Genomic DNA, 13660 nt, shown 5'->3' on the forward strand with positions numbered 1-13660 from the left:
GAGAAGTGTGATAGAGATTTAATTCCTGATTTTGAAGCACAGAAAGTACAAAAAGTTTCACTTCCCCCTTCCTCATAAGAGAAGGATTAGGTAGTATTTAACAAACAAACAGAAAAATCACCTGTCTTGTGAAAACCGAAATTACAGAATGAAACTGTCCACCATCTCACTGAGTTCAGTAATTTAAGTTTTTTAAAAATTAGTCTATAATATGAACAATAAGAATTAAAGCTATATTTTTCTTAGTAGAATGGGCATGAAGATATATGTTTCATGGATAAGGTACTCTCATAACTTGTTGAGATGAGACCTTCCTGAAGCCCGTATTATGGCAAATGTATCTTACTTTGCACATACTTCCAAAATACATGTTTCCAGACATAGTTAGAGGACTAACACTGGATTAAACTATCTACCTAATTAAGATCATTCAGTGTTCTGTCACCAACAGAAAAGCAAGTGCTGTTGAGCAGTTAGTCATGGAAAAACATCTCTGTGCCATCTGTGACGAAAAACCTCAGATGTGTCTGCAACTCAGTGCTTACTGCTAGGAAAACAGGATGAAATGCAGATCACAAACGCCAGAAGGCTACCCCAGGCTGCAATAGTACCCCAAGCACTCAGGAACACAAGTCACATTGGTTGAAGCAAGATGAAAGTTACACAGAATCACACAGAACCACACAGAATTGTATAGGTTGGAAAAGACCTTTAAGATCATTGAGTCCCACTGTAAACCTAACACTACCAAGACCACCACTACACCATGTCCCTAAGCACCTCATCCAAACGTCTTTTAAATACCTCCAGGGATGGCGACTCATCCACTTCCCTGGGCAGCCTGTTCCAAGGCTTGATAACCCTTTCAGTGAAGTAAAATTTCCTAATATCCAGTCTAAACCTCCCCTGGTGCAACTTGAGGCCATTTCCTCTCGTCCTTACGCTTTAAGCAAAAAGAAATCTTTTGAAATACTGGGTATCAGAGTGTAAATCCCATATCCTAACATTAGATCATCGATGCAGAAAATTGAATAAGCAAATCTACTTTGATTCAAATTCACTTTTTACCTATACTCTTATCTAGCTTGGCATCTTAGACAAGTCTCTTCCAAAACTTATCACCAGTCAAAGTAACCTTCTTCAACTTTATTTTCTTATGCAATTAAAATTAGAGTATGTCTGATGTATTATCATAGTTAACTAACAAAATCATACAGATTTGGTCCTGATAGGAGGCATGGCTATCAGGAAAACCTACCAATTTAAGAGGTTTTATTAGTGTGTAGCCAGTTATTTGGAGAAAAATAAAACAAAGACACAACAAAAGAAAAAATATCCCTCAGATCTGGCCACTGTCCAGAAACTGAGGGTGTGATATCAGGACCCAACAGAACTGCCATGAGGATAGTTTCCTCTGTTTCAGAGAACTCAAATCTGACCTAAACAGAAGTTCAGCTTGCCTATACTATACTAATATAGGATGGTTTTGTACTATATGTTTACATTACTAATTTCATTCCTTAAAATAATTTTTCCTATCAGTTTACACCATAATTATTTACTTTATTCTTTAACCCCACAAATTCTGTGATAAAAAGTTTATTATAAAAAATGTATAAGGCATATTTTTTATTTAATTTATACTTTCACATATATCCAAAGTTACAAAAGGAAGCTATTACATATGAAAGCTATTGCAGTTAGAGTTCTTATGTATAATTTTCCAATAACTATATTATTCCACTGCTAGATTCTCAATCAGTTTTTGCAAAATGAAATAAAGTCACAATTCTTGAATAACTTATGATCTTACAAAAATGGGTTTCTAGTCTTTGAAGGCTATGCCACAGTTTTATCAGTTTGTCTTGTATTTTGTGCAGCTGTTTTTTCCTCAATTACATATGAAGTCCATTCAGTTCCAGTGTTTAAATATGTTGGAGATTGTTTCTCCACTACTGTTGAGATAGAAACTTCTTTTCTCTTCACCATGGCTTTGGAAATAGAAGTGCTACTGTGACAATATGGCACCATTTCCTGAAATACTGAATGGTGCAAAGTATTCATGCAACTTGTCATCAGTAATAACTATTAATTTGTAGTTTCCTTTCATAGCACTGATTTGGGAAGCCTAAAAAGAATCCATTACTTATTTGTTTTATTTGGTAATTATACAAGCACCACAGCCTGATCTCATATCTAAAGGAAGGACTATGGTTTACAAATAATCCCCAAAATTATGAGTTGGAAATAATGCACTTACAATTCCAGACTGCTAAATATTCCATGTTTTCACATTAAAAAAAATCCACACATACATGTGAAACATGAAAAGAAAACAGCTTACACAACAGAGAGGTAACAGGTAAAATGTACTTCTAATGAGGCAGTGCTTGTATTTCTGTCCTGCCCATTCCTGGTATTTATTGTTCTACCTGCCTAAGTAGTTTTATTTTATGGGATACTGGAAAAGGAATTTCAAAAAAACAACAACAAATTATTTACTTTAAAATACTCTCTCCAATGTTTAAATCTCTATTTTATATTTAAATAATTATAATGGGATCTAGCTATTAAAAGCATAAAATAAATCCATATGCAACATCTTAATCTAGAGGAAGACAAAGATTTTTATTATTTTACAAAGACTTACTAGATTCTCTCAAATGGCAGATATATAAAAGAGACCTGCCAGTTCCTCTAATAACATAAATTTAAAAGAATTCTTCAGATGAAAACTTACTAAATTAGAGAATGCAGAGGTATTTAAAAAGTCACTTGTCTATTTCTATCATTACAAATGATATGGCATATTCAATTCTATTCCAGTCAGAAAGGATGTGACCTTCTATCTCACACCTTGAGCAAGTATACCATTTTGGGGGAAAATGGGTAAAGGGCACTGGATAATGACATCCCACAACCTTCTGTTCCTCCTGTCATATTCCATGTAGGACTTGGATCAATCTATATTCTTGAAATTGCCTGCCAGACTCAGACCTAAATGTCAACTAGATTGAAGAATGTCTTTATGAATTTTGATGGGACAAGGCACACACATCTCCACTACCTCTGTAGTTAGTTGAGTCTCAGGATGCATAGAAGCAGATATTTAGGCATCAAAACATTTTAGTGGGAAATTAATTTAGCTATTAGCAAGTACTGTTATCGAGTACATTATCAAATAATTAACTCTGATATAAGCAAGTCTGTAGAGTGAAATAGAAGATACAGTATCCATACTATCTATGAGAATTTCATTGCGTTTTAGTGGTTTTACTTTGGACAAGCTTTATCAGATCCTGATAAATGCCCATTAGAAGCTGGAAAATGAGGAATGCTATTCAAGTGCATCTTATGAATTAACTCAATGGAATGTAATTTGTGCCTTTCAGGATTGCTCTGTGATGAAAACTAAAGCAAGGGGAGTGGGAATGATCAGAAGAAGATTCAGTTCAAAAATCACACTGCTGGATCTAATCTAAAATGCTAATGTAGTTGCACCTTTTATGTAAGCAGAAACTTAAAAGATCTAAATATATAATATATATAAATAGATACAGTATCAGCCATAGTTAGGCATCTGAAGGGACAGTGGAAATTGTGAGGTGGAAGGGACAAGTTATAGGAATAGAATTTGATCTAGTCCATTAAAGAGAAATACAAGCAAGTTGGGCATACATTCTTAATAATTCATATAGTCAAACTAAAAAGTCCTCTGACCCTGACTCCCAGAAATCACAATTCTCTTAAGTAATTATGAACATTTTTGAGAGAAACGTCTTTGCAATTTTTTGATTCTAGTAAAGAAGTCAGTGATATGTCATAGCCCTGAACACACTGTTCTAACTCAATTACTCAGTTTACCTCATTGAACTTTCTCTCAACTTCTAATTCATAAGTTCCAAAACTTTAATTGCAAAACAGCCACTTATCCAAAATACTACCCATGTAGATGTCTCTTTTCAGAGCCTACCATCATTAACAGAAAGGACATAAACACAAAGAAAAACCAACAAAAAAAGTAGCAATCCCCCAAACCTGCCTCCCCTCCAACGAATATATCCTCTCAGGGATCAAAGCAAAGGCAACGGATATAAAAAAATTTAACCCATATTCTAGATTGGGGGAAAAAAACCAAAATAAAACAAAAAAAACCCCCACCATACAGTGCCTATCCATTGAATGCTTGATGCACTCAAATGCTATTTAATGAGCTAGTGTAAAGTATCAGTGTAGGGCAAGAGAGAAATACAGTCTCGATAACTAGGTGTGCAATCACAAAACTGATTATGTGGAGATGAGATTGTGAATGTTCACCCTTTCTGTCCCCTTCTACCTATTCGTATGCAATTAATTTTATTCTTAAAGAACTTCTAAGAATAACTGTAACTCATGAATAAAACAAGACATAGTGGTACATTGTAAGACACTAGACAATAATCCTCTGCCTTCTGCAAACTAAAATTGTTGCAAGTAAAATTAATTTTACTAGAAAAGAATCCTGTAAATAAAGGAAACAACTACTTGAGCTGTGCAAATTATTTCGAATTCTGCGAATTATTTCAAGTTCAGATCTAAAAAGCTTCCTTTTCCACTTAGCTATGGTTCAAGGTTTGCTATATTAACAAATTCTTAAACTTGTTTGTACTAATAATTTCTCTTGCCCCTTTCAACAGCTGGAATGTGGAAATCCTAGGTCTTAATAACTACCATACAACAAAGTAGTAAGATCTTTCTTAGTCCACTAGATCTGAATATCTAGACTGCACAAGCACACTCATGCCATACCACTATAGAGCTTAATACACATGAACAGCCAAAGGAAAGTTATGGACAGAAAAAAACAGCAAGTCACACTGTGCAGGTTTACTTCCAATACGCTTATTCACTCCATCTGCCCATCCTCAACAATATCAGCTCAATTTCTAATATGCACAGTTGTTGGTTTAACTTTTGCCTTTCCTCTCTCCCCTTTTGATGAATAATTTTGATGACTAATCATGCTTTCTATTATCTGGTTTTCGCGGTAGGCAGAAACCATGCAATTTAAGAATTTGTTGCAAGAAATACATGCAGCTATGTTAAAGCTAATATAAAAATAATGAATATAACTAATTCTGTAATAATACAGAAGTGCATATGTATATATATGTTATTCTTAAGTTTTTGGTTGATTCTGCTGTTCATGTTATATGAAAACTGTATGTTCTCCCAGAAGCATCAAATAGCAACAGCTGTTTTATATTATACATTATAGATCCCTCACATTTTAAGACCATAAAGAACAATATTATTAGGCAAGTTTGTCTTGGCCCCAAACTCATATGTAATTCCAATTCTTTGCTTGCAGTGGTTTTTTTTCTGTTATGGTAGGCATAATTAATTTTCAAAAGAATGTAGGAAATATTAATTTCCTTTATGCATTTAGCTTTAAATAATCATGTAATTATTTCATTTTAATATATTTCAACAGGAAATAACAGAAAATAAATGTGAAACTATATCCCAAAAATCATCTGCTGTAAGAACACACCACATAAAAAGTGTGCAGTTTCATCTGACATAAGACCTTTAAAGAGAGCAGGTTTATTTTTTGTATTTTTTTCAAGACAGCATTTTTTTTTGTTTTTAAAACTGACAGAACTTAAAATAGAATGCATCCCCCGATATGAAAGAAAAAAATTTCATTATATTGGCTTAATTTTTGGTACACCATTAAATTCACTTCCAATAACGTATTGTTACCTTTGTAGTTAACCTTGAAACCAATTGAGCCCACACTTTCATCCGTTTGAAGGTGCAACCACATCTGATTGCTCATGCTCACAATTAAGTCTGGTACAAAGCTCCCAGTTAACCTATAGATAGAAAAAAAAATCTGTAAAGCCATTAAGTATTCAGTAACTAGATATCTTTTTTTGTTTGCTTTGTAAGGAATCTAAATAACTATTAAGTATTTTTTATGGTTTTTGTTTTTGAATTCATTGTATTCAGCTCATACTGAATCAGTTATCTACTGGATGGTTAGCCAATACAGCTCTCAAGGTTCCAGCAACTGCAGATTTGATAGCGGTCTATAAATACAAACAACTTCTTCTCGTGTTGTACTGAAATATTTCATCTCACTTTCAGTTGCTGGTCCAGAAAGACATGCATCATCTCCTAATCCTCAACCTTATCTGGCAGTCCTGTGTGCCATGCGGGCCTATCAAATGGCACTAGAAGCCCATAATGAGACACTGCATTTATCCTTCTGAAAAAGTATTTCTTTGGTATACAATTACCCACTTTGGAATACACACGTTGCATATCTGAGAGGAAGTTGTTATGCTTAAATAGCAATACTATGATGAAGTTCTATGTGTTCCCTGCACTCTCTCACCTCCCCTTATTACCTTTACCACAACAAAGGAAGAATGTGCCTGACAGACTCAGCTGACATTCATTCTTTCATTAACAAAAATACCAGATGTCAGAACTTTAAAACCTCCTAATGTTACAGGATGTTGATTAATTAGAAAGGACTGAACTTGGTATTTCTTTTTTCTTTTTCTTTTACTTTTCATATTGTTTGCATGAAATAGTGTGATAGCAAAAAGGAAATGTTGTGAAAGCTGCAGTTTTATGTTATATTGCATTTTTTTTCCAAAAACTTTGTCTCAAATTTGGTAAGAGTTTATCAGCTAAAATAGAATGGTGGAAAGTACCAAAACATTTTCCATTCTTGTAAAATGGATCGCCAGCACAAGACTGTGAAAGAGTGAAAACTGTTAGTTTGTTTTTTGTAGTTCTAACCATTCTTTAAAGCTAGCTGAAACTTCTAATGGACTATTTTAAATATATTTTGCAGTTAATTTTAGTTCTCTCCTCTGGGCTTTTTTAGCTTGTTTCTGTATGAAATACTCTGCTGTGGGAGAAATTCATGTCTATGTCCCACATCTGTGTTCACAGATGGAACTACTCCAAAGACTCTTGCCAGAATTGAACAAGTAAATGCCTGGCCAAAATAATATACTAACTGCTCATTCCTGCACTAAGGGAAAGTGTCTTCAGTGAGTTCAGTCTTTGCCAAATTAATAGATTAACAGGATGTTCCTCAGAAACAACACTGATGTAATGGCTAACAGAGTTTTGTAATTGTTGCTGGTGACTGACAGTACATTTTGGAAATATTAAAGCCATTGGGAATATTAATCTCTTTGTTGTGTCAGAGAGAATAATTCCTATGATAAACAGCCATCAAAATTTTTATAATTTCTATTTTCTGAATTCAATTATAAATACTTTTTTTAAAAATATATCCAGTTTTCAGAAACAATATTTTTCAATTAAATAGTACATGGAGAAAAAATGCCATTTGAAAATGCATTTTTTAAAATAAGAATCAATCAACAGAACACAGAAATCACTTGTTGCTCTTTTTGAAGTGCTTAGGGATCCCTGTACAATATTTGGGAAGACTCTGGGGCCAGAGAGCAATAAGATCCAGAAAAAGCAGCATTATGTGAAGGAAGCTATTTAAGATAATAATGAAATTCTGCAGTTATAAATTATCCTTTCTTTCCTCCTGGGGTTTATGTGACTTCCTCTACCCTGGATTCATTACCTAGATTCCTCTCCTGGAAGCAGGTTCTTACACCTTCCCTTTCAAAAGCTGAGCAGTGAATACTGTCAACAGCAGAAATGGATGGATGTGATTATGATGCCTCCCTTTTTATTAAAGAGCTTAACAGTTACAACACTCAGCAGGGTATGTTTTCCACCTCTTCCTCTAGGGCTGCGGAACTACCCCTCCCACATACTGACATAGTGACATACATTCCCCCTGAGAGAGTACACTGAAGACTAGATTAGAGGATATTCAGAATATTGCAACACTCTCCTTCCCATCTGCTACTCTCTATTTTCCCATCTGATGATCTGTAATATGGGAGATTGGATACCTGTACACCCAACATAGCAAGCATACTAAAAGAGTAAGAATGAGCCTCGTGCACTGGATTTTCCAAATGCATGTTACAGGAACCAGTGCGCGGATGTGTATTACATTGAGTCACCTGCAGCAAGTATCAGACCAAGCTGCTGAAAGCGGACTCCCAAACATCCTGAAAAAGTGCTGTGACTGATGTATGAAGGACCCACCATTTCTTTTCCTTCTTCCCCTCTATCCCTTGGTAATAACACTGCTCCATCTTGCAAAGGTCTTAGTAACACAGGAAAGCACTAAGAATGCCTTCATCTTAGTCATCTTGTCAAACACACAAAAAATGTACTCTATTCAGATTTAAGTTCACTTAGGTGCAAGGCTCACTAGCCTGGAGCAGTCTGTCATGTTGCTGGGTGCATTTATATAGGCACAGAATTATAGGCACCCAGGGAAACTTAATAGCAAGTGCTGAAATGGCTTTGGAGTTTAGCTACTTCTGTGATTAGCACCAGCACAGCAGGAATTATCAGGACTCCAATTCTCAATTTAGGAACCATAATTCTATCTAAATGCTACTTAAATTCAGTTTTTGGTTCTGAACCTTCCTATCTAGCAGTGCCCTGTAAAACTAGTGGATTAAACACTTGGATAGGTTTCCTGATTAACTTTGATAAATTGGAAGGTAAATGTTTTCACATCATTTACACGTAAACCAGACATATTCAAACCAATGTTCTTCAGCAATTTGTTGGAGGAAAGATAATTATTTTAAAATTTAAAATCCAAAATTAAATCATACAATAGCTGATTTATTTACTATGAATCATATCTCGGACAAATTCTGCATGGCTCACAGGAGAAAAGATTTACAAGTTTTTTACAGTACTCAATTATGTTCCATCTTCCATGTAATTTTTTTTAAACATTTTAATCCTAATGACTTCAACATTGATACTTCTGATCACAGAATAATCAGTGATCATTCCACTGGTAAACAAAAATAATATATATGTGGCTGATTATACAATGTTATTTCATATTAAACCTCCACAAATTAATTGGTGGATTTTTTGCTTTTCCAGGATCCTCACAGTAAAAATTCTTTAAAATTATTTACCTAGTTATTTACAGAACAGATTCTCTTATTATATGTTAGCACTTGACAATTCTAATTAACTCTTTTATTAAAGAAAATGACTCAGAATTCCTTTATATTCATGACAAGTTTAATCCTGTAATTTCATCATTTCTCCACAACATAGGTCTCATCATCAGACATACTTGTATAAAATACTAACATCTTTAATGAAATAAAATCTGGACAGACTGCTTTACTACATTGCTCAAAAATTTAAATATCATTGTACTGTGCCTCAATGTGTTACTGTAATTCAGGTACCAATGAAAAACAATACTTTAGTTAAATGTTAATAAGACCTGGTGAATTGGTACTTAATAAATACTCTTTCTACCTGGTGAATTGGTACTTAATAAATACTCTTTCCACATGAGAGGATAGTCGATATAGTTTAGGGATCTAAGAATATCTGAAATTGAATTCCAGCATTATCAGAAATATATTTTGAAGGCTTGGTACTGTTACTGTTTCTAAAATAGAAATTACAGTACTTCCCCACTTCTCAAAGCTATTATTAGTAACAATTAGCACATCTACAATCCATTAAAGAAACTTTGCACTATCCTAAAGTAATTGCACCTGAAATACCTGGCCATATCCTGGTCTTCTCATTGATAAGAAGGTATAGAACGATTACAAAACCAATTAAAAATAGAAGGTCAGATAGTCTATCCTCTGAAGGATAAATCTAAGGGGGAATTCATGGTGAAAATCTGCAAATCTTGAAACAACTGTATTTTCTGCTTGAAGTTTTGCAATTAATAATTTCAATGAGATGAAATTAGGAAAGAAAAAAAGGTAAACATAGGTTTTAGAGTATTCAAACCAAACAAATTCTTGATATCATCCTTATGATGAATAATGAAAAGCTACAATATATAAAAATAGTATGAATACATTTCCATTAAATAGAATGCAGGGAATATCATTCTAAGGAATCCTAATTTTGCCATTCTTTTGCATTTTGATTAAATACATTTTGTACTAAACATTTATCACATCTGCTTCAGTTCTAATCTGTGTTTTAAACTTGTAACTTATTTGAACTGATGATAACATAAGGTACTTACTGAGAGGCCAGTTAATTTTAAAATAACAGTTAAATATTCTTTGGACTTTTCCAAAACTCTTTTCTAAATAGCAGACAATCTCTTATGGGTAAAATATGGCTTCTAAGTAATAAATAATATTTTTGTTATTTTTTTCATAAAATTGAGTCAGATTTGAAAAAAATAAATAAAATGTATTTTAAGGGGCCTTCATTTCTCCCGCAAAACATTGAATTACTTACTCAGAATGGAATTGGAGCTACATAAAATAACAGACTACAAGTAATACCTAATTACAGCGTTCTGCATATTTTCAAATGACTGGGGAATAAACAGAATCATTGGATTATACTGGTATCTTTGAAATTCTACAAATTAAGGAATAAGATTCTGAATTTGTCTTTTTTAGACTGTTGTTATTATTATAAGACCAGTTATAATCACAAGTTAAGCATCTAAGAAACATGGATTCTGAAGTTAATCGATCATTGTTAGGTATATATATCTCTCTCTATATATATATATATCCGGGCTCACGCATTCCAGAAGAATGCTAATGGATGATAAAAATCTTATTTAATACTCAGTGCTGTCTGATTTGTAATCAAATACAGTTTAGGTAATATCCTACTCAGATTTTCTCTGTAGTAGTTTTCTTCACTATACTAACTCATTTTTGAGTTATCTACAATAGTCAATAAGCACTTAAACATCAAGGTCCTATAGTACATCTTTTGTCATCCTAAACTGGCTAGGGGATTGTAAAAGTTTATGCATAAGTCATCCATTTATCTATTTTCAATTATGTTCTTACACACTTTTAATTTGAGAACTCAAAGGGAGCACAATAGGCCCTAAAAATTTACATGTCTATATGTGAATGTACAGACTATGTCTTTTAAAATTTCTGATTTTAGTTTATCTTTTTCCTTTCTGCTGTCTAGCTCATCTGTTTCTGACTTCAGAACAGTAAACATATAATGATGTATTTAAACTGTCACTTTCAGTAATTTTAAAAACCCAGTAAGATTTTGTTGAGATTTACCTGATTCTAATCACTATTTACTCTCACCAAAAAACACATTAATGATATTCTGTAATGCATACAAATTTTCCATGCAAAAGCCTTACACTTGAAGCACAGTTTTAGGATCACCCACTTCTCCTCCATCACCAATTGTCAGTGTGTCATAGCCAATCTCCAGATCAAATTCTTCAAAATTTATCTGAATAACCTAGGAAATGAAATAAGTAAATATATTTTAGAAATGAAGACATGTACCTGAGAGATGAGCCTGTAAATAAGCTTTTCAGCAGTGTAAATAAAAGAGATTTTCCAATTAATAATTACATGTAATTACAATAATTTATTGTAAAATATGCTGAAGTTAACAGGTTTGGTTCATGAAATATGAATTATAATAACTTTAAGGTGTCATCACTCTGCTGACCTCCTCAAAGCACCGTCATTTCACTTATTTATGTAGCTGTTACATGTTTAATACAGTTCTGAATAATTGTGTTACATTTTGATTAAGATATATTCAAAGAGCAATATAACTAATTGCACTTCACGCAATACAAATGTCTACAAATAACAACTGAATAATTGTACTTCACTGGAGTAAATGCAGTGAAGGTGAAGAACATAATTTACTCCTGACATCTATAATCTGGCTCAAGTAGGATAAAGCTGCATAAAAGGTAAAAGTAATTTTCTTATTTCATGAACCTCAGTAAAATGCAACTATCAGAAACATGGGCATTTTTTATATTCTGTAATTTAAATCACAGTATGCATATTTAATGCTGAAGGATAAAAATTTTAGCTCCATTTTAAGAATACAATGCGTTTTTCACTTAGAGAAAAAATCAACCATATTATTAGAAAAGAAAATAAAGCATATTGTTTCTACCCATGAATTAATCATGCTAACTCTATCTTTATGAAAATAATAGAAGTTCCTCAAATTTTCATATAGATAAAAATGACAGAATACTTATGCGTAGGAATTTTTAATACTTTTGTCTGTAATAAATGTTCTTTAATTATTGCTATAATTGAGAACTGAGAGTGTTTGTGGATGCCATTCTGATGGATTAATATCATATCCTTGAAAACCCATATTAGTCTGTTACACTGCGGTTTTAGTAATTGATAGAAGAAGGACATGTTTCTATGAACAAAAGCCAGTACAGGCAAGCTGGAGAAACTTATGTATGTTTCAAGGATTGTAATTTGTTCTGAAGGGAGGAGAAACACTTTTCTTTACAGGTGTAAACGGGAACGTAAGTACACTGAGGAACAGCCTAGTTCACTGTACACTGAGAACAGTACAGAGAGAGAGAGAGATTGAGCATTATACCCCAGGGAATACAGTGAAGTACAGAGAGTTAAGAGGGCCCAGATGGAGAAGACATGGAAAATGGTGTAGGCAAGTAGCTGATTTGGTCTAATTGTCTGAGTAAGGCAGACTAAACCACACATAAATCTTCTTAATCTTCTTAGTGTAAAAAAAATTATTCTGGATAGTTTGAGTTGTTCTAGCCACAAAATTTGTAAGACTAGACATAAGAATTTAAACTGAAATCCATAACTAGATTTAAGGCTGACATACATTCCATTCACTATTTAAAAAAAAAAAAAGAAAAAAGAAAAGTGTCTTCTTTTTTGGTCCACATTTAAATTATGTGCAATTAGATGTGCAGTTACATCAGAGCAGGACAAAGGCTCCACAATAAAACATGGGAGTTTCTGGGCAAATAATACTAGTATTGAATTCAAGTTGAAAGTATATTTCACTTATTAACAGTAAAATACATTTTGCAATAATATCAACACTTAAGTGCTACAGCATCGAAAACTTAATTTTTTATTCATAATAACAAGAAATCCAAGACGTTAAGAAAAATTGCATAATTAGTTCATCCACCAAAATCCTAATCCTGTTTTCCATTAAACACAAGAAGAAATCTAATCTTATTATCATATATTTCTTGGTATGTGCAACAGTAATAATTTTTTTAAAATTAATATCCTTCCAGATATCTTATATTAATTGAGTACCCCCAAACTGATACAAAACATCTGTCTTTTTGTACTTGAAGTACTTGTCTTTATAAGCAGTGTCAGAAAGCTAAAACAGCTTTTCTTTAGCAAAATCAACAATATTCCAAACTGCATATTTCATTGCAGAGGAGAGGACAGAGGTTAAGGAAAATATAAGTTCCTTTACAAGTGTTTAAAGATACATTTTTTTTAATTAGGGGTGACCAGAAAGAAAATACATATCTTTACCCATATGATTAAGGTTCAAAATATTTCCTTAATTTCACTGGAGAAATGTAAGGTCTTTATCATTATTTTTTAACAATGCTCACAAATAAAAAAGTAAGAGAACTCCATGAAAAACATCTGACTCATTAGGGAATACCGTGGAAGATGAAAAAATAACTAAATTTAATTTTTTTGCTCAAATCATAGGCATTGGCTTGAATCCACTAGTCTCTGGTGAATCCCCAAATTATTGATGATTCTGTTGTGAT

General features: G+C 33.0%; 1 protein-coding gene across 1 annotated transcript in view; it reads right to left on the reverse strand.

The window, feature by feature from the left end:
• Positions 1-13660, reverse strand: part of CSMD3 (CUB and Sushi multiple domains 3) — a 774333-nt gene that overhangs the window by 401750 nt on the left and 358923 nt on the right. Inside the window, exons 12-13 of the mRNA XM_075495159.1 lie at positions 11246-11349; positions 5746-5858 (exon numbers count right to left, since the gene is read on the reverse strand). Coding sequence (XP_075351274.1) covers positions 5746-5858; positions 11246-11349 — 217 coding nt within the window. The remainder of the gene's footprint in view (positions 1-5745; positions 5859-11245; positions 11350-13660) is intronic.

This window comes from Mycteria americana, chromosome 2 (assembly GCF_035582795.1).
Source record: "Mycteria americana isolate JAX WOST 10 ecotype Jacksonville Zoo and Gardens chromosome 2, USCA_MyAme_1.0, whole genome shotgun sequence".
NCBI classification, from domain to species: Eukaryota; Metazoa; Chordata; class Aves; order Ciconiiformes; family Ciconiidae; genus Mycteria; species Mycteria americana.